Genomic DNA, 21780 nt, shown 5'->3' on the forward strand with positions numbered 1-21780 from the left:
CTTTCTTTTTGCCAGATGACTCCTAAGTTTAGGGTTGGTGAACAGGTAATTATTAAAAGCATCAGTAGCAGTAGGTGAATTCATAACAGCACAGGAAACACAGACACATGCTCATATAGGTAGGGTCATTTTCTTGAGACCAGCTAAATGAAGCCACATTAAATCACTTTGAGGGACAGTGGAGGTCACAAGTCTTTGGCACCTATATTTTGGGGGTCACGGGATGAAAAGTTTGGGAACCCCCTTCCGTAGAGGATGCTATTGCAATAATCAAATCTTGAGGCGATGAAGGCGTGGATGAGTGTTTCAGCAGCAGTGAAGGAAAGGGAGGGGCGGAGACGGGCAATGTTTTTTTAGGTGGAAGAATGCAGTTTTTAAATAATGTTAATATGCACATTAACACCAATAATGTTGTTAAGGTAGGCTAACATGATTAGACAAAATCCAAAAATATGAATTCTTACAGCAGGAATTTCTGTCAAAGGCTGTTTGTTTACTGTTATACATGTTCCTGTTCTCCAGACTTCCTGTTTAGGCTCAATTAAAGGACTTTAATCAGCCCTACATGCAGCATCTGCCAAGTTTGTCCTCATTAGGTCCAAAAAAAAGAATAATTACTCATTAGCTCACACAGAGCTGCTTGACTTAAGCCTGAGGAGCTATGTGGTGCTTCTTTTTCAAAATCTGACGTCACATCTGGGCAGAGACTCCTGCAGACAAGAGAAGGGTCCAACAGACGGCTCACTCAGTCTGTGAAGGTTTTTGTGAAGAGGACGGGCAGTATTCAGAGGTGATGGTGTGAGGTGCTACATTAGATCTAATATTCAACCTCATGTTTTGTGTTCGCATTTCATAACTTTTGGTGCTTCAGTTTTTTTAACAACAGATACATGTGGCATTCATTAGGCACAAACATACTGATATGCTGTTATTGCTGTGGCTATACATGGAAAGTGTTTTTCCTTTCAAATGATCTTTGTATCGACATCGACACAACAAAACTGTTTGAGAAAAAGTTATTTATTTCTAAGAAATGTACAGTATAGAAAATATTCTGTTCCATTTCCAAAATAATCTATGTCAGTCAGATAAGAACTTGTAAACGTCACTGAAAAACGAAAGTACAGGTCTTCTTTTTCAATGCTGCCATGCTACTGAGGTAAAAGACAACTGCCCAAAAAACATCAAGAAAAAAGGAAACAAACACCACATTTATATTAAAACAAGTCCAAAAATGTACAAAAATTATTAAAAGAGCAAATAAATATGATTCACATTTAATAACGTCTAAATTGTTCTCACTAGTGCAGAGGGATGACAGCAGAAACAAGTGAGAGTTGAATACACACTTTCTGATCATCTGGTGTCGATTCTACACACCAGAAACACACACACACACACTCACTCACAAACACACACATCTGTTCACCATAAAATGGTATCACAACCTCACAGACTTTTAAAATCAAACCTGTCCTTCATAAATAAGACAGCACAAGTGAGAACTCTACCTCCACAGTGGCCCTTCAGACCCACTAAGCATTGAGACAGTTCCCTATTTCAATAAAACACAAAGTCCTGCGTGACATGTTACAACATTTTATCACAGCATCCAGCACTCTCTGCTTTTATCTTCCTCCTCAGTAATTTCTTTACAAAGTCAAAGATGCCTACTACTAAAGAAATCCCCAACAACGCTGCCAAACTCTATACAACCTATTTCAGACTCTAGACTGGAAAACAGCCGACTTTGTTTTCATGCAACCTGTACAACTAAAGAGACGCGCTTGCAGAGCATCACGTCAGACTTATGATATAGTCCATCATACACCAATGATGGTGTTAAGAAACTGAGAGTGAAAGTGCCATCTATTCAAAGCATAGTGTGCACTTTAAGGATTGCTTCTTTTACTAGTACACCTGTGATGAGACTCGAACACAGTCGAATAATAATGACAGCATCTTGTTGACGGTTATTGGACACAACAGTCTGACACAGAGGATGGTGGGGAATTGTACAGAAGCCCTAAGCAGACACACAACCATACTTTTTATTCACTTTGTTTGAGCGTGATAGCAAGTAATCCCCGGTTGTTTCTGGATACCTGGATGGATGTTTTCTTAAGAGAACACTGGTTTACTTTTGATGCAGTTACTCCAGGATGACAAAGCTGGTTTTTCCATTTAAGTATTTCATTATGTTGAGATAACACAGCTTGTTTTCTTGTGTTAACAGGATTATTTTCTGGTGATCGCCCACACCACAGTAGCAAAGTTAGTTCTGACTTTTTCTCTGTTTGTGTTGTGCTTTTGCAACTCAGGGGAAACGAGTTATGATGATTTTGTGCCCTCGTCACAGGGAAACCAGGGTTGTGATTTCAAGATGAGGAGACGAATAGGTGGGGATCTTGAGGGAAACGAAACAGGAAATGAATTGTTATCCTGGTAAAATGGATTAAATAAAATGTCTGGCTGTGTGTCCTTTCAGGGTTCTCGTGGTATTTTAAGGCCATTGCACCATCAGTGTAGTAAGCCTGCAAACTGAAAGTGGTGCTCAAATCATCTGCTGGTTAGTACATGTAGGAGTCTGTAGATGCCACTGAGCAGTTGGATGAGGTAGATTGTGACAGTCTTGACAAACAGTGACATCAGGAATGTAGAAAGCCCAAATGTGATCCGTCTCACTCTTCGTCAGCGGTAAGAAAAGTTCTTTTTTTTTGTTTTTTATGGTACATAAGTCCAACAGGTTGGCAGTGTGCTGAGCCAAATATTGTTCAGGACAACAACCCCCAAAAAGATCTGTTCTTCACACGAGCTGGACTGATTTTCCAGTCGCACCGTCCTCACGCTGCTCCTCATTAAAATCATGCAGAAAAATACCCGTATATAGAAACTGTACACCCTGAGGATACGTTAAGTATTAACATGGGGAGGAGGAAGCACTCAAAGAAGCAACCATGCAAAGGAACAAAGAGCAACAAACTTAGAACTGGAATGCAACAAATGTGCCCCTAAAACAACAATGAGGGGATCAATGTGTAGGTTTTTATGTGTATGTGCATATCCCAGCTCAGAAAAGTCACAGTTAAGAAGTTTAGAATTTCCTCATCTGGGACAAGAGGTAAGGATCAATGTTCATACATTTATGTGTTTGATTTAAAATAAGACTATCAAGGCCACTCAGTTTCAGGATGTCAAGACTAACAAACTCCATAGTGCAGAACAGAGTGGGTGCAGCCGGATACAGACTGCACCATCTTTGTTAGTCCTTTTCTGTTAGAGACATTCTTAACGATGAAGGCAGCTCTGAAAGATGCATATTCTATGTGTTTGCTCCACAACTAGAGAAACACTTCAGTGAGGGAGTGGATCAATGAGTGGGCCTTTTTCAGGACAGCTCATGCTTCAGACTAATCAGTGTTTCTGTGTCCTAATGGTCCACGCATTCACTCATACATTCACAAAGGAAACCAAGGCCATCGGAAGGAGTCTGAGAGCTGACTTGGGTCTGGTGACAGTCAAAAAGTACCTCCTTTTCTAAACCTGAGTTTAAATATATGGTTGGAACAGAAAACAGCATCAAAGAATAAAAGTCCCTCTTGTCTTCGTCACAGCTCACAGAGGAGAGGGCTGTCCAGTGTTCTTGAAGGCAGTATCCCTTTATTTGGCAAGTTGGCCGAGTGGTTAAAAGTCTTCATTTCTGCAAGATGATCCAAGTTGAATTTTATTTGTTTGGAAGCAACCAGAAAGACAAAGCTTCATTGAGAAATTCATAAATGCCCTGATCATGTTGAGTAAAACAGAAATGTGCTCCAGGGTTCACATCATCTTGGAAACACCTGCTGCCTGCTCGGAGCCTCTGGTCCATTGGTGAGCAACAACAGAGCCAAACGTTTTAGTCCAGTGTAAGAAAATCAGTGAGAGACGTGAGAAAAGTTTCCCTTCTACAGTCTCTGTCAGCATGCCCTCACATCCCTCCTTTTGGCTCGCTGCTTTGTCCTTTGATAAAAACATGCCTGAAAGGAAAAGAAACATGAAGTCAAGCAGGTTGAACGAATGTGGCATGAACTTTTCCACAATGCACCATTTCTTTGTTTTTGGCTCTGAGGTTTATGAATCATTTTTAGCATCCTTTTGGGGGGGGGGGGGGGGGGATATTTGGGGTTTTTTGTGCCTTTATGATAGGACAGCTGAAGAGAGACAGAAAATGTGGAGAGCAGAGAGGGGGGGAGACATGCAGGACATAGTCCCAGCCGGGAGTCTCTGCGACAAGGATTATAGCCTCTGTATGTGGGGCGCTTAGACTGCTAGGCCAGTGATCTTCAACCACTGTGCCGTGGCACACTAGCGTGCCGTGACAGATCGTGAGGTGTGCCGTGGGACATTTTCCAATTTCACTTAAATAGTCCAAAAAATATTATTTATATGCTGCAAATAATTTGCCATGTAGTGCATCTGTGCCTGCAGTGTAGTGACTGGCAGAGTAATTAAGTACTCGTCATACTGACCTGTGCTACCCACCCAATGGGTGGCAATAAAGCACACTAATGGCCTGGTTAATTTGGGACAATAGAATTAATGATGCGCGAGAGGTGTATGTGATAAGAAGTAGGCGTACAATAGCGATGGATGAATATTCAAAAAGGAAAGCTCCAAACTGGGCCCTGGATAAATTCTAACCCGGATGAAGAGTGTAATATTGGTGGTGGAAAAGGCAACTTTAATGAGAAAAACTACAACGGTGTCTGCGAGAGCTCTCAAAGCTAGCAACTTAGTAGCTGAACTCGTAGCCAAATCAAAAAAGCCACACACTGTGGCAGAGACAGTAATACGACCTGCAAAAGCTATTGTAAATGTGATGCTTCACCCTGGCGCAGTTAAAGAAGTAGTGAAAGTCCCCCTCTCAGATAAATAGATTCATATATCGAGAGACTAAATGTGTCATTTTGTAACACTTTTGATTGGTGGTGTGACTCAGGATTTTATTAATGTAAGACTCAAAAAAGGTTGAAAAACACTGTGCTAGGCCACCAGCGCTCCATCAATATATTGTTTAATTAATTCAACTGTGATGTGCACATGTGCAGTAGACACACCACTGAGTAGATTATGGAGGAAAGTAACTGCAACACATGAAGCTACATCTTTTTTTTTTTTGATGCAAAACAAAAACTGACCAGTTTGTCATCTTCCATGAAAATGGCCGTCTAACGTCACATTAGTTGCACTCCTCCATCAGAGCACAGAGTGATCAGATCACTCTGCTCTCAGAGTCTAGAGATCTCCTGCTTGCTGCTGTCACAGTGTCAGTGGGAGTATCCAGACAAACACAGGTACAAAGTGTTTTCCTGTTACCTGCGGCACATTGTCCCGGTGCTAGTTGGTGCTGTGGTTACTTATACGGGCTGTTAACAAAATTAGATGGAAGTAGGAGAGGGGTTGTGTTGGCTGGAATGAGATCTAGAGTCCTGTTCCTTTTTTAGTCTGTCGGTTTTTTCCACTTTCATGCCGCCCTTCAAGACACTGTGTTTAAATTTATGATGTTCCAGGATGTTGAACATGAAAGCTGTGAGACAATATATATATATATATATATATATATATATATATATATATATATATATATATATATATATAAATATATATCATTTAAAAATGTCACGTCTATTTTTACTCACACTAATAAGGTACTCGTCACACTCCTTGTTTATTGCTCGGACCTCCTGGAGCAGCCATCATCTGTTGCCTGTGACCACAAAGTAACAAAACAATGAATGTTAGCATCTTACATTCAGAGCTCAGCTTGTTGAGCAGTTCACCCCAAACAAAACTGAACATGTGATGGTTGTTTCTGTGTTCGAATTCAGACTGCGTAGAACTTATACTGTAGATGAGCCCACCTGTAGACCTTCAGAGAATGCTCACTGGTTTACTGAGATCCCAATGTTCTGTTTAGAATACCGTTTAATATTCAAACACAGAAAAAGAGTCAGTTTAAAAAAGTTTCCATTTCTTTTGCCACAACGCTTTTTGTGGTCCCAGCTCTTCTGTTCATGTGCGAATCTTGTTTGGAGGGAACTGCCAACCTAACTTTCACAGGTAGTAAATATTTAACATAATGAAGAACAACTTCACAAAAAGAAAAGTATGTGTGTAAAGTTTACTTCTCAAGAAGAGGACTTAGACATGAGAGAATAATCACTGTACCCTGGGTGTAGGAAGTGTTCTGGTGCGATGCCTCTCTGTTGCATCATCATGCCCTGGAAGTGCCCCACAGGCCGAGGGTGTCTGTACATGGCCATGCGTGTCTGACCTGGTGAGTAGGGCAGCTGTTGGGGCCGCTGCAGAGCCTCCATCAGGTGTGGGTGAGGTCTTTGAGAGCTATATCGTCCGAGATCTTGGTATTGCTGGCTGGGGTAAGGGGCTCCGTTCGCGTTTCCCCGTGCCTGAGACATCATGTGGGGAGGAGGAACGCCACCCTGCTGCATCCCAGGGTGCACGGCACGAGGGTCGTACATGAAACCAGACACCATGTGTGCAGCAGAGGCTGGAGAGTGGTGGTGATGTTGAGGCTGCATGGTGCTTCGGCGACGAGCAGCAGCATTATGGCTGTCAAGGTCCAGGATTTCTTTAGGACTTTCAGGCCGTTCTGTGTGAGCCTGACCTGCTGGGATGCTTCCACTGGCCTGCTCCCTGCCTGCACTCTTCCTCTCCCCTGAGATTCCGGGGTGAGGCCCTACTTCAGGCACAGGTCCAGGGGACACTAAAGAAGCACCACTGGAGCCCTCAGAGCCGAGTGGAGACATACTGCTCTCTTTAAACGGACCATTTCCCCTGGCACTGGCTGCAGGTATCTGGGTATTGGACGGCACTGTTTGACGGGTCTGATAGTGAGAGTGAAGCCACTCCTCTGGAGGATAGCTCCCTCTGCTGTTGGCCTGAGCCTGGGGATGCGGTTGTGGGTAGTAGTGCTGTTGCTGGTACTGATGAGGGGGGTACATGCTGGGGTGGGCCTGAGGGTGCTGCTGGCCTGGTAAGTGGTAGGAGAAGGAGGGCGCTCCCTGCTGGTGGTAGTTGGGGTGGTGAGCAGGATTGTGGAGGGGGCTCATGACCTGATTGTGATAAGGGTGGCGAGCAGACGGAGGCATGGGCCTGCTCATGTTTGTCTGGCTGTAGTTTGGATTTGGAGAGTTTCCCATGCCATATGGACCCATGGCTCCATTTGCCTGGCCTTGGGAGTGAGGGGGTGCCTGCCCTCTCTGAACCTGCAGACTTAAGTTATTCCCCACCAGTGAGGTTTGATGGTGACTGGGGCTGAAAGACGGCTGTTTATAAACACCATTTTGAGGTCCAGGTTTCATCACAGTGTGCTGTGGGGGAGCGGCAGTGCTGTCTGTTCCCGGTCTACTTGTAGGCTCACTGGGTCTTTGATCTCCATGGTCTGCAGGGCTGGGCTGGGAGGGTAATAGTGGGGTAGGATGACTGGGTGGCAAAGAGGTGAGAGGGGCTGGCTGAGGGGGTCCAGGATGGGCTTCTTGTGTGGCACTTTGAGGCATCCCGTGCATGGAGCTGTTCTGTGTGGGAAGTTGGTGGGACGTGTTTTGGGGAGAAGGCAGAGGATTGTGTTGCTGCGTGTTCTGGGTCATATGCTGCGGGGAGCTCTGAGAGGGACACTGAGGGGGGTTAGTCTGGGCACTCTGCTGGTGCTCACTTTGCTGATTTGTGTTCTGCATGTTTTGAAAGTTGTTCTCTGCCACTTGCTGAGCTGAATTCTGAGATGCTGAGCCATGCTGGAGCAGGACGCTCTGATGAGGAGGTGCTGTGTTGGGATATGTTTGATGTGGGCTGTTCTGTGATTGCTGGGGGTGGTTGGGTGAAGAGGAACAAGTGGAATTGTTGCTCCTTGCATTAACATGGGGCTGTACTGTATTGGCACAAACTTGATGAGAGGGACTGTGGCTGGCAGATTGTCTCTGGTCATCTCTGTCATGTTTTTGGCTCTCTAATGAACTCAGCTCTGATCCAGGCGGCGTCTCCAGTGATCTGCCTGAGTCGTGTCCTGAGGAGCTCTGCGTGTCCTCGGGTAGACCAGAGTGGTGTCCTGTTGGGCTCTGGATGGACGGATGCTCTGGGTGAGTTGAAACAGGAATTTTGTGTGATGATGGTTCATCAGACATTGAGTTTGCAGCCACTGGGTTCTTTAATGTTGATTCTGTTGACATAAAACAATGAAATGTTGTTAGAGTTAAAGAAAAATGGGACAGGTTAGTATTGAAGATTAAAAGACTGCACCACATCAATGTCTTTGTTAATGATACTGCAATATGCTAAGTTCTAGGAACACTTCTACGCAAAGTTAAACAGGCAACAATTAATGCCTGTGTCATTTTATACTGTTTATCCAAACAAGTCAATTTAATAACACAAAACTCCTGTTGGATTTGACTCCATCATGGCAGAACAACAATCACATTTGTAGTCTTGCCAGAGAAGCTTTACTGATGACATGCCATCTCTTTTGTTCCCTAAAGCCACCAAAAAACATTTCACTCAACTAATGAATATTCGATTCGCCACTTACTGTGAAAATTTAATTAAAATCAAATTTGAAAATGCATTTCAGACAGAGGACTGGCGAGGATGGGAGTAAAAACAGAGACTCTAGTAAGAACATTTCTCTAGAGAAAGGTTAGACTGTGATGTGGCTTCTTCATGCAGAAGACAGACGGCTGCGTTAAAACTGAGAGAGAAGGTCAGGTCTACCTTTGGGGTGCATGTCTGTCCGTTGGAAAGATTGGCTGTCTGGCCCATTGTCTCTAGCAGGACGCAGCAGCTGAACCTCAGGGGCAGGGGGAGGCTGCTGAGAGGGCTGAGCTGGGATGCTGCCAATTCCTGATGGGGGCCCGGGCTGCTGAAAGTTGCTCATGTGCTGATGAGGGGTACCAGCAGGGGGTCTAGAAGAGGCCGACAGCTGCTGCAGGGCCAGCATCTCTGGGCTTTCCAACATGGAAGCCAAGCGTGTCCTGCCAGAGGGGTCTGGGTGGGGAACAGGGGGACGAGAGGACATGGGCCCCGGGGAGCTGACAGCAGCGGGGATTTGATACTGGGCATTTGGAGGAGGGTGAGGGTATCCAGCAGCTTCAAGCCATGGTTTGTGCCCCACTGGGGGGGGGACACCACCATAATTAAAGTTGTGCTGATTCCCTATGTTGGGATCTTGCATGCGCATCCCATTGGGTCTCTCCTGGTGATTCATGTCAGTCCACATGTTAGAGGGTCCCATACCAGGTGGCCTCATGCTTGGGTAGTTGTGCTGAGGAGGTCCTTCTGGCCCTGGGAATCTGTTGCCCATGGGGTGCATGTTGTGGCCCTCTGGACGGTGGTGGGATGGGTACATGCTGGCTTCAGGTGGAGGTCCAGGCTGGAGGGCCACAGGACGTGGACCCAGAGATGGTCCATGAGTCGGACCCATGTATGGGTGCTGCTGCAGGTGTGGGGGCTGCTGATGGTGAGGGTCTGGGCCCGCTGGATACCGTGGACCCATGTGATGTCCTTCAGCCAAGCGATGCTAGGGACAAAAAATATAGTTATGTGTTTGATCAACAAACCTGTTATTCAGGCCAAATTTCATTAAGCACAAGATGTTGGATTTGCTGAAAAGACTGCAGCATCATCATGATTATAACTGATATCAGACAGGTATCATTAAAAAAGTGCACACCTGCATGTTAAAGTTGTGTGGCAAACGGTTAAAACCAGGGTCTCCATGTCTGGGCATGTGAGCTGGGTAAGCAAAGCGGGGATCCATTGGCATTCTTTGAGCATACATGCGAGGACCATGATGACCATGAGGACCATGAGGACCATGAGGACCAGGGGGACCATGAGGACCAGGGTGACCAGGCAGGCGATGGAGCTGGTATGAACACAGAGAAATCACTATTTTTAGCCTTTCTTTAAGTTATTCAAATAGTTGTTTGAATACTGATGATAAATCAGGGGCATAAAATCTAGGCAAAACAAAAGAGCTTTAAAAAGAGGAGGAGTCCAAGGCATACCTGTTGCCCTGGATGGTACATGCCCCTGATGCCTCCTTCATGCATGTGCTGCTGGCCTGGATGGAGGCTGTGGGGGTGAGGGGGACGATTGGCCCAGTGAGGATGAGGATGTAGTTGTGTCGGCTTGTTGTCCTCTTCCTCTGCAGATGTACTTCCTTTACCTCCCAGGAAGCTCCTCTTGCGTTGGACTTGTTCAGTGGCCTTGATCAGACTCTCAGGTCCTGGATACTTACTGCCACGATTGCGCTTTTTGTCTTTGCGCTCCTTGTCCTCTCTCTCGATGTGGAACTCCTCGTCTGTGTCGCCGTCCTCTGATGGAAAGTGTTTCAATATGGCTCGGCTGAAACAGCGTTCTAGAGACTCCGCCATAACAGTGTACTCTGGAGAGAGATGCACATAAACAAACTATGCTTATATGAAAAAAAAAACAACATATGTATGATGTACAAAAAAACATCCTCTCCAACTTCTGGATTCACCTGTAGCACATCCACTCCTGCAGATTTCAATAACAGCTTTTTCTCTGCTTCCTCACCTTCTTTTGAGATACACAGCCACTCACTCCCACAGACACGTCTCTCTGTCCCTCAGTCATTCATTCAGACACCAATACTACAACCAGGAGGGAGGCCATGTAACAACAAACACACTTGCTGCTCTGTTCTCAACCTAGCGCTGGCCAACTGACCAGGTCAGAGGGCGTAAGTCGACCCCTGCACCTCTACTCCCTTCCTCCTCCCCCTGCTGCACCCTGGGCCCCCTTCCCACTCTCCACCCCCCTGTCTCTGGGGAGAGTATTCAGTTGGATGGATGGCTCCAGACAGGGGGCTTAGGGGCTGGAATGTTTCTCTGGCACTGCAGGGCTCAGATCCCCCTGAGCACTGGAGCACAGCTCAATCACTCCTCATTAATCACTGTCAAGGCTGCCCTGGCCCCGGCCCCTACACAGCATCAAGTCCGGCCCCCTTTCTTTTGCTCTCTCCCAGTCACCCAAAAATTCATACATGTGCCTCCTTCTTACTACATACACTAACTGAAATTAATGTGACACTATTCTCACTAAGGAAAGGAGGAGGCACAATTCTTGAGGTGCAACTGGTTAATGTGTGAGCCTCTGTGTTCACTTACCGCTGTCTTCTCCATTGTACTCAATGCAGTTCTCAAACATGAGCTTCACGTCAGCAACAAACTCCTCCTTAGCAACGTAGTCTCCATCATTGAGCTTCTTTTCAATGGTGGAGAGGTCCATGGGAGTCTGAGGGGATACAAAGCACAATAATGTATGACACAAGTAAGATCTTTGTGGCTTACTATTTTTGTTACGATGCAAACCACTCTGACACAACCACAACATCAAAGAATCACCACAAATCTGCATAACATGCCAGCAATCATTGCCTGTCTTTGGTACCTTAATGAGCTCATGGTAGTTGGGGGCATAGGAGTCATCCACAGGCTCTAAGAAAGGCCAAGCGTCTTTATGGGCTTTTAAGGCTTCCAGCACTGTAAAAGAGATCGCGTGTTAGATATAAAAAACAAACAGATTTATAGTTTTATGAAAGCAATACCCTTAAGTAATAACTCAGAAAGCATACCTTTGTAAAGAGCTGTGTAGTCGTCATCAATTTCATAGCTGAAAAGATGAATATGAGAGTTAAAAACTTGAACTGTAACTCGTTCAGATACAGAGAAAGATTTGAAGTCAAATGTTCAAAGCCTCTTACAACTCTTTATTCCTGCATTTTCTGCGCACAGGGGAAGAGGGCTCCAGATTGAGGAGTTCAGGTGGCAGGTCTTTTCCTTGAGACAACAACCAGGCTTTTTCCTCCCGCATCTTTCTCCTCTTTGCTCGCTCTGAGAGAAAAGCAGGACAACAAGGGGTTAATTAGAGGCTCCAACACTGAAATAACACCAGTCTCTGGAGGCAGCAGGTAAATAATGCTTTAATTGCTTCGTTTTAGGCTCTTGAGTTACAGTTTAAATTGTGCTTGTTGCCCATTGAGGCTATCAGGAGAGTGAATGAAAACCAGGCCTTGGTCTTTAGAGGCAGCAGCTCAGATAAGTAGAAAGAGAAAGATTGGCCAGCTATCTTTCCTTAGGCCCAGTTGATCAAAAGAGCAGAACAGAGCAGGGAGAGTGCACATGTATCGCTGCTTTATCTTTCAACATGAGAGGCCTGCCAGCCCCCCTGCTGTGTGGATTAAAGAGGTCTGAAGGAGGATTCTTCATATGCAATCCACACAGAGAGCAGCTCAGGTCCTGCTGTTCATCTATAATACATTAATGAGGCTCCTCCACTGAAGCACAATCAGCAGTTCATTAACCCTTGACAGATGACATCAGAGGGAGGGAGAAAAAGAGGAGTGATCCTGTGATTAAAGGACCTGAACATTCCCTCTCACAGTCCCTCTGTACTATACATAAATCACAAGGCTCCCAGGGCTGCTACTGAAGACTTTTCAACCAGTAAGAGCCGAACCACGGCACCGCAGACGGGTAAGGAAATTCTGTGCATGGGGTACCCATAACAATCCATTCCTCCCATCCCTGAGTTAGGAGAAGAGTATGAAAGCTTCCACCTGCTGTGAAAAGTTGGTGAATCAAAAAGTTGGAATCTGAATAAGTCCCTTAAAACCTTTCCTTGCTCTCAACTCTATTTTTAATGTTGAATCGTTATGCATATTTACAAGTAGCACTTTAGAAGTGCGTTTTCTGAATATAAATTTCAATCTGGAAAAAGAGAAAAGTTCGTCTTTCAATCGTTTTCATCCATCATCACAACCATCCGTCTTACCCTCCACAGCTTTGATCTTCTCCATCTTCTCTCTCTGTAGTTCCTCTTGCAGAAGTCTTTCCTCTTCTCGTCGCTGCTCAGCCAGCAGAACCTGCCTGTCCAGCTCATCATCTTTCTTCTTCTCTTCGTCAGCTACGGCATTCATGTCATCCTGAGATTTACAGACAAATTACCCCATGAGTTGACTCTGCACTCGAGGAAGGACATCTGGTAATGACTATTTGGCAGCTGACAGTCGTAAAGCTGCAGCTCTATAATTCTTGGACATATCACACTAAACACAATACACAGAAGCAACAGAAGCCATTTTCAGGCGTGATGGTTGGACAGAGCCGTGAGTGTTTGAATGTCTAAGTGTGTTTGTTTGTTTGTGTGTTTGTTTGTTTGTGTGTGTGTGCGTGCGTGAGTGAGTGAGTGCGTGCGTGCGAAGCTCCTGCTGTGTGTTTACCTCTCGTGCTTCTGCAACAGTGTAATGTAATGTCAGATGGCATAGTGTTCAAAGTACAAAGGTGGGATAACTGTGGAGCTTCGTTATGAGCTCACTACCAGTCAAAAGTTTGGACACACCTTCTCATTCAATGGTTTAAATATTAGAGATGCTCTGATTCTCTGCTAAATGTTTTAACTTGCAAGAGGTTACATTTTTAAATAATATTAAAAAATATACACTACCTGTCAAAAGTTTGGACACACCTTCTCATTCAATGGTTTTTATTTATTTTAATTATTTTCAACATTGTAGATTAATCCTGAAGACATCAAAACTATGAAATAATCTGGCTTACAACAATAGGGCTATCCATTGTGTACTAACCCTACCTCTGAACAACACAACTGATGGTCTCAAACACGTTAAGAAGGCAAGTCATTCTACAAATGAACTCTTGACAAGGCTCATGTTAATTAGAAACCATTCCAGGAGACTACTTCATGAAGCAGACTGAGAGAATACCAAGCGTGTGCAAAGCTGTCATGAAGGAAAAAGGGGGCTACTTTACAGAATCTAAAATATAAAACATATTCTGCTTTGTTTAACACTTTTTTGTTCATTCAATAATTCCATACATGTTCTTTCATAGTTTTGATGTCTTCAGTATCAATCTACAGTGTTTACAATCATTAAAATAAATACAAACCCTTGAATGAGAAGGTGTTTCCAAACTTTTGACTGGTAGTGTAAGTGGTACACCCAAAACAAAAAATACCCATAAACAAACAACTTATTATCAAAACAGAAACAAGTAAACAGTCAGAACATTTAAAGACTGCAGTTTGTAACAAGTGTTTTTTGTTATATAAATACTATTAGAAAACTTTCTCAGGTGAGAGCACGCACCTTGTCTTCTTCATGGTTGTTGAATTTTACAGAGAACCGCTGCGATGTTCGCACTGGGGTCGGGTCCAGTAGTTTCTGTTTCTGCTCCCGCTCCTGAAATAAAACAAAATAAAGTTGTTGATCAGCTTTGTGTCTTACATACATTAAAGGTAAAATCAATGATCCAAGTGTAAACAAAATGAGAACCTTGCACTCAACCTGCATGATATGAGTTAAATATGAGGTGTGTCATTACAATGTCTCTGTTTCTTTAAAAATGTGTGAAAAATAAACATTGAAGAGAGAATAATGGCCATAATTCACAGTTTCTGTCTCATTGTGTTTGTAATATGACACTGTTTTCCCCCAGAGTAGACACCAATTAATCTGAAGGTAGTATTAATAGTAGTGTGTTTTATTCAGTCATCATACATAACACAATAATCTATACCAGGGATGTAAACAATTAACCAAGTATCGATTAATTGATTGTTACTGAAATTACTCAAAACACACATTTTTGCTGATACGCTTTGTTTGCAGACCAGCAACATCAGAGCTGTCTGAGCTTTTCTGCCGCCTGACTGATTATTACCTGGTTACGCTCCCGGCTGACACCTGACCACGTACACATGCTCATTTTTCTCAATAAGAACGAGTAGGCAGAAAACTGGACACTTTGAGTCTAAAGTACTTTTCTGTTAGTTGTATGAGCCTTCACTTTAAAGTTATATTTTTGGCCTTTTTTGCCTTTATTTCATAGGACAGCTGAAGAGAGACAGGAAATGTGGGGAGTAGAGAGCGGGGGAGGACATGCAGGAAATGGTAGACCAGCCGGGAATCGAACCGGCAACCCCTGCGACGAGGACTGTAGCCTCTGTACGTGGGGCGCTTAGACCGCTAGACAAACCAGCGCCCCGAGCCTTCACTTTAAAAGACAATACCTGTAGAGAATATTTTTATGAGCCTGATCGTTGATAATCAGTGTTAAACATGTTGTGTGTCAATACTGTCAGATATTCATTGTGTTGTGTGGAAAATATAATTTAGGGGAAACAACGTATTTGGCTTTGTTTTTGACGTAAGAAAACTCAATGTTTTTTTTTATTGATTACTCGATAATTGATTTAGAAAAATAGATGAAGAGGGAGAATACTTAAAATGTACATCCATAATCTCTACAGTACAGACACTTTCAATAAAGCACCAGTAGTGCATCAAGTGATGACTGAAAAGGCCTAGGCAGAAGAATAATGCTTGTTTAAGCCTAGCCTACATTTTGTCAAATAAAGCTACCAGCGCGCCAAGTGTAAAGAAACTAAACTAAACTTAACAAATAGGTGAATCATGAACTCTTAAAGCCTTCAAAAAATGCCTGTTGAACCATTTTATTGAAAACTAAAAGTGAATCCCAAGTTTTTAAATTTATACTGGCATCATTCCACAATGTAACCCCAACAACAGAAACATCTTCTTTTAATACCTTTTTTAGCTCTTTGTACAGTAAACTTACACGTCTCTCAAATTATACCGACTCTCCCAAATCCAAAATAATTTTTGTACAGTGTGTTGAAGTGAGTTTGACTTTCCTTTGAACATTATTTGTATTATTTTGTAAATGAATAAGTCCTTGAATTTCAGAACATGAGAGTTAAGAAATAGAGGGTCAGCCTTGTTGATACCCCATATGGCTCGTGTTTGCAGCACCATTATTTAATTTATAATTGTTTTATAGGTGGATCCCCACACCTCTACACAGTAAGACATGTAAGGAACGATCAGTTAGCAATATATAATATGTAAGGCCTTATAATTTAATATGTGTCTAGATTTGTACAGGATTGCTCGCTGATAGCTAGCTCATCTTCACCTGACTGCATTTCAATGGTGTGAAGGCATAGACATTACACACAGAGCTCCATCCAACACGTCAAATTTACACATGCTGGGTGAGAATGCAGGGATTGTTCACTTAATATCTATATTTTTCATTTACTGCAACAAATTATGACTTTTGTTTATTCATGTTTATTACGAATGGTCACGTTGCAAAAACTATGAAATTGTGATTTTATTTTTTTGGTAGTAACCTCCTTCCTCTCTCTCTTACACAGCAGCACAGGATCAAAAAATGAAGTGTTAATAATCAACATTATTCATTGATAATACCTGTTGTCCCCTGTGAATTACACATGTAGGTCTGCCTGTCAGTGTCCAACAAATAACTGATTGAGTCTTCAAGACAGAAAGACACACGGGCAAGCACACACGAGCCAACTCACTGACAGGCCCCGGGGAGTGGTGGAGGAGCAGTGAGTGTCGAGGGGTCACTGGCTCTGCTCTTCCCATCCCCCAAGACACCCTCAGTCCTCTGCCACATGAGTAGGCCCCACCTTCCCCTGTAGTTTGCACACAAGCTTAGAGGAAGAATCAAGCCCTGTGTTTACACATGACTTCCCTAATAAGATCTTATAATTAGCTCCAGTAGAGAAACTAAGGGAATAATAAAAGGTACAGATCTGTGTCCTGTTTCAAACTCAGCTACAGTGAAACAGAACTAAACAGCCAATCCTGCAACATGTGCATATTTTCAGTCCTTCAGTTTACTATCCACATCAGTGAAACATCAGTGAGCAAGATAAGGTGCACAGTAAAAAAAAAAAGAAAGAAAGGGTGGGCAGCTAATATATCACTCTTTGAGCAGATCACTTAAGGCCTGTCTCTGATCAGGGACCGGCCTCAGTGGCTCATGTCAGAGTTCATCAGCTAAGCCTGACTGTGAATTACTGTCAGCCAACAGCACAGAGAGGTGTCACACTCAGGCTCCTGACCACCCATAAAACAACCACGGGAGTCCTTATGGAAATGCAGCAGTATGAAGCATTTTGATGTGTGCAGGTGAGGAGGAAAAAAAGGATAGGAAAATGTAGGTGTAAATGATTTTTATGATCTGTGCCCTCCATGACTCCTCTGTCCTCACTCCATCTCTGCCTTGTCTTATCGTGAAGCATATATCCCCAGGCTGAAGAGTCCCTCCCTACATTACCACCAGCACTACACCCACCCCCTCCATCCAGCATGCAGAGCATAGAGTGCCTCTGGTGTCACCACTTAGAGAGGTCGACAGAATCCTGCAGCACAGCAGAGCTGTCATTCAAGAGGCTCCCCTCTGCCTCAAGGTGAGCTCCTGCCTGCTGTCAGTGCCCCATGAAATGGCTGGTGACAGCAGCCTGAGACACATGAGGGGACGGATTCAAGTGGCTGCACACTCTGTATTTGACATGCTTCCATGCACACACCAGTACGTCTGCATGATATGGGAAAAAATACGGTGTGTGATGAACATTTAAATATAAATAAATATGTGAAGCACAACAAATTAAAATCTTAGAGTGCATAAAACTGTGTGCTATGCTTTTCCACTGTTCTTCATGTTTAACATAATTTACATTATCTCTATCCTGAGTTTAAAATACATCCTTTATGTCAGCACCATGGTCAGTCTGACAGTAGCTAATATGTAGGTAGAATGTAAACATGCTGAAGGAGAATGTGCAGGTTTTGATAAATAAGATAACTTGTTTTATATAAACAATCATCTCAGACTTTTGCAAGGTGTTAATTGTCACTGCTCCAACTGCAACAACCATGAAACTGTGGTTTGATAAGATTTTACAGAATCTGGTCCCAATGGACAGAATATGTTAAACCTGTGAGGCCAGATTTCCTCTGACTGAATGTAGTGAAGGAGTGAAGATATGGTTCATTTCTATTTTATATTTGGCTTGCTCTTTATTTGATTTTTGCCGTCTCTTCCATCTATACCCTTAAAATGTGATCTTCCTATGTTCTGTTGTATGTCTTAAGTTCCCAAAAAAACAACAATTGAAGAGCTAAATTGCTGTAGAAGGATCAAGTATGTTTTGCCTACTATACATGTTACATTCTGCTGCAGAATAAATGCTGACTGTAAAGTGATTGCTCTCCCTCAATAAAGAAAGAATAAAAAAAAATTGTGGTTTAATCATGAGCAGTCCCAACATTAAGTTCAAATATGTTAAGCTATGACAGTCAATTTAATCACTTTAATACCTATTTCATTGATTACCTATTTTAAAGGTGACATATCACGCTTTTTTCATCAATATATATTGGTCTAAGAGGTCCCCAAAACATGTCTTTAAAGTTTATGCTCAAAAAAACACTTTGAAATCAGATTTTGGTCTGCCTGAAAAACCCTCTTCTTCAGTCCTCCTCAGAACACTCCGTTTTCCCTCTGACCACGCCTCCTCAGGAAGTGGATGTGCATCGGCTGTCCAGCACGTTGATCTAATGTTTACATGTTGGCTGAATATACACGGCTGCTCAGAGATCACGTTACTTCAACCCTCTGAATCTGATCCTGACGGAGAGGCGCCTGCAGCAGGACCTTTCTGAACGATTGGTCACAGATTTAGTGTTTCTTGTTGTTTTATTTGTCAGTATGTAGACGTGTGTCTTGGTACACAGCTACAGCTACATCTATGAACATGTAGCTATGTGGCTATGCTAATTAGCGCTAGCACTTATCCATGATAAATAAAAATCATCCACTAGATCTTCAAATCTGCAGACGTGGGGAGTAAAACCGACCTTTGTGTTTATGAAGACAGCCTACAACTAGCATGCCTCCCTCCTAAGCTCCTTGTTAGCACACATTTGTGCAGGCAATGAAAAACGGAGGGGGGATTCAGTATTATTTTATACAGTCTATGGGCTGAACAAGCTCCGAGCTCTGACTCCGTGACAGACCGGATATTGTTGTTACGTAACAAAAACACGGAAGTCTGAAACGGCTCGTTTCACACACATTTACAGAAAGGTGGAGAAATCAAAACAGGGGCAGAATGGATTTTTTTCATTCTCGGGGGGTTGGTAGACATGCCAGGGACACATATTTCAGGTAGAGAACCATTAAAAAGTCAATTTTTCATGATATGTCACCTTTAAAAACAGTTTTACTAATAACTGACATTAATCATTGTTCAGTTGTTTGCATTCAAAAAGAAATGAGTTATGGATTCCTGTATCTGAGCAGGTTTGAAATGTTCCTCCACTACTTGCTTGAAGCTTTGAGCTGCCCTCCTTTTCTTGGTTGAGCACTAAAGCAACTTAAAGGAAACCCTGAAAAATGCTGACTTACTCATTCCTTCTTCTGAGCTTTTTTAACTTTGGACTACAAACGGTGATTCTTTTTGGATGACTGTAATATGAGTGAGAGTCTAACAGCCGAGTTTTAAATCCAATGATTGCCTGAGTTAAATGACTAACCGCTCTGCCGCCATCAAACCTGCAAAAGAATTCTGAAATTTGCGTGTAACAGATGTAGAAAGGCTGGGAGTCAACATCAGTGGAGTGATCGATGATCTTTTCACTAACAGGTAGGATGAGCACCAGCTGCATTATTCAATATCCAATGGAAACTTGGAAACTATACATCTTTGCTGGAGGTTAAATTGAGCAGGTGGGATTGGTTTTGAGTCATTCTTGCCGTGAACGGCGTAAACAGTATGTCTGTGAACTCCCCTTGAGCTATCTAACACATTCCAGGAAAGATATGATGGACAAACAAGCTTCACCCAAAGGACGGCCGAGCCCAAGGTCAGGACTTTTGCCCTCATTCATCCAAACTAGAAAGCTTACTGTAGCACTCAGCAGTCAGCTTCAAGTTAAAGGCCCAGGGCAAACTTCTTTACCAAGGTGATGTGAAGATTTAAGAACAAGCACAGACCGGCTCTCTGTCACCTTTCCTGTCCTGCAGCTGGCCCAGGGAAAGCGAGGAGAGCAGAGGCCTGCTTGTGAGGACAAAACCCACCAATTCATTTCACACTAGGCCTACTATAGACACGCTTAGTTTGACTATTTCACTATATATCCACTGAAGTCTAAATGGTGTCTCACTTTGACAGTAAGCTAGGATAGGATTTGTCATAACTACCACAGACACAAATCTGAACTCCTCTGTTCATCTCACTTAATGGGCTTTTGTCAAATCCTGCCAACACTTAAAGTACTGAGTGAAGCATTTTAAAGCCAATTTAACTGTTAAGAACCAAAAGACTTTATTTTTCTTCCTCTTTGTTGACAATTCACTTTCATTTTTCAAACTATCTCAACAAAACTAACAATAAAATAGCTTTTACTGCTTTTCTGGTTCCTCTACTCTCATAATCCGCTTTCATACCGACTTTAGCTTGCCTTGTACTGATTTTTAAATAATCTGGACTGGATTTGTGTAAGGCAGGGTCTGAGTCAGTGAATGGACTATTCATTATGGTGATATAAAACTAGGCACATTTTAAAGCATGCTGTTCACAGTCGACATTGGCGTTTTTCAAACTTTCTGTGGTATCTGGTACCTTTCTCCTTTTAGTGCGCACCTTGTTTACATCTCACTAACTCACTTATGTCCTACTCCTGTCTTGACTGGCTCCTTTAAGTATCTGTATCCTCGCATACACTCTCAATGCTTATCAGAGTAAAAGATTTAATTGACTGATCAGCATCACGTGTCATTTACAACGATGACAGACTAACAGACTCTCCTTGGACGCTGACATCTCTAACGTAACAGCGAGAAAACTGTAACATTTAAATTAGAGCGCAAAGCAAGAAAAACACAGTGTTGAGTATAGAAATTTCCACTTTTAACAGGTCCTGCTCACACTGCGGTCTGCTACTTAGTGAGCTGGGCTTGAGGTAACAGCAGACACACTCTTCCCAGACTCTATTTAACAGAAAGCACTGTGGACTGCTTTGATTGAGACTAATAGCTGTGGTGCCTCTTCCGTGTCTGACCTTGTGCTCGATCATGCTGCTGATCTCAGGCAGGAAGTTCTGGCTGATGACACGGTGGAGGTGGCGGTCCTGTGGGGAGGTTTTGTCCTTGATGCTTTCTGCCAGACTGACCCACTGTTCCTCTGTATCACACACCAGGGACCAAGTGCCTCGCTTACGGCCTGGCAGACGCAGAGAGAAAGAAAGAGAGACTTTATATTTCCAAGGAGAAGATGTGGAGTGAAATTTAAATGAATGGAACTTGAATAAAGCACGTAGACACTGACTCTGAGATGCACTGAACAAGAAAATCAAAAACATATGTTAGGGGGATCCTCTCACCTGTGCTGGGTCGCAGGTCTTCAAGCCCATTCTCTGTCTCCTCTTCTATCACCTCAGTCACCTCAGTTTCCACCTCACTGAAAGGTTAAAAACATCGTATTATCAAATAGGGATGTAAAAGTATATGTATTCGTACCAAACCTTTCATTTCAGTTCAGACGCATACCGTAACGGTACAGCCAAGTCCTAAACGTAGTGCAAATCCAAGGTCCCCACACTGACTGAAAACAGGAAAGCACTACACACACAGCATGTACAGCCCGTCAGGTAGGCTACTGTTTCAGTGCAGTCACTTTCACAACATATCACCTAAAAACATACTGAGTCTGTTACCTGTGATCAGTTTTGTGCTGTGAACTCAAACATTGGTTACCTGTGATCATTGGTATGTGTCTGTGTGTGTTAGTCAGTGTGTGTGTGTGTGTGTGTGTGTGTGTGTGTGTGTGTGTGTGTGT

At 43.2% G+C, this 21780-nt stretch overlaps 2 protein-coding genes across 2 annotated transcripts in view; one reads left to right on the forward strand and one right to left on the reverse strand.

Annotated features, from left to right (window-relative positions):
* Positions 1-17635, forward strand: part of LOC117814166 (phosphopantothenoylcysteine decarboxylase subunit VHS3-like) — a 24013-nt gene extending 6378 nt beyond the window's left edge. Inside the window, exons 5-6 of the mRNA XM_034685321.1 lie at positions 16961-17065; positions 17176-17635. The gene's annotated coding sequence lies outside the window, so the exon portion shown is untranslated. The remainder of the gene's footprint in view (positions 1-16960; positions 17066-17175) is intronic.
* The window catches only part of LOC117814159 (cat eye syndrome critical region protein 2), a 56950-nt gene continuing 36174 nt past the window's right edge, over positions 1005-21780 (reverse strand). Inside the window, exons 6-19 of the mRNA XM_034685304.1 lie at positions 21326-21402; positions 21005-21165; positions 14189-14281; positions 12853-13003; positions 11783-11912; positions 11654-11691; positions 11470-11561; positions 11187-11313; positions 10059-10438; positions 9722-9916; positions 8764-9568; positions 6208-8212; positions 5679-5746; positions 1005-4016 (exon numbers count right to left, since the gene is read on the reverse strand). Of these exons, the coding sequence (XP_034541195.1) occupies positions 5695-5746; positions 6208-8212; positions 8764-9568; positions 9722-9916; positions 10059-10438; positions 11187-11313; positions 11470-11561; positions 11654-11691; positions 11783-11912; positions 12853-13003; positions 14189-14281; positions 21005-21165; positions 21326-21402 (4306 nt within the window). The 3' untranslated portion in view covers positions 1005-4016; positions 5679-5694. The remainder of the gene's footprint in view (positions 4017-5678; positions 5747-6207; positions 8213-8763; positions 9569-9721; positions 9917-10058; positions 10439-11186; positions 11314-11469; positions 11562-11653; positions 11692-11782; positions 11913-12852; positions 13004-14188; positions 14282-21004; positions 21166-21325; positions 21403-21780) is intronic.

Source organism: Notolabrus celidotus, chromosome 6 (assembly GCF_009762535.1).
Source record: "Notolabrus celidotus isolate fNotCel1 chromosome 6, fNotCel1.pri, whole genome shotgun sequence".
Taxonomy (NCBI): Eukaryota; Metazoa; Chordata; class Actinopteri; order Labriformes; family Labridae; genus Notolabrus; species Notolabrus celidotus.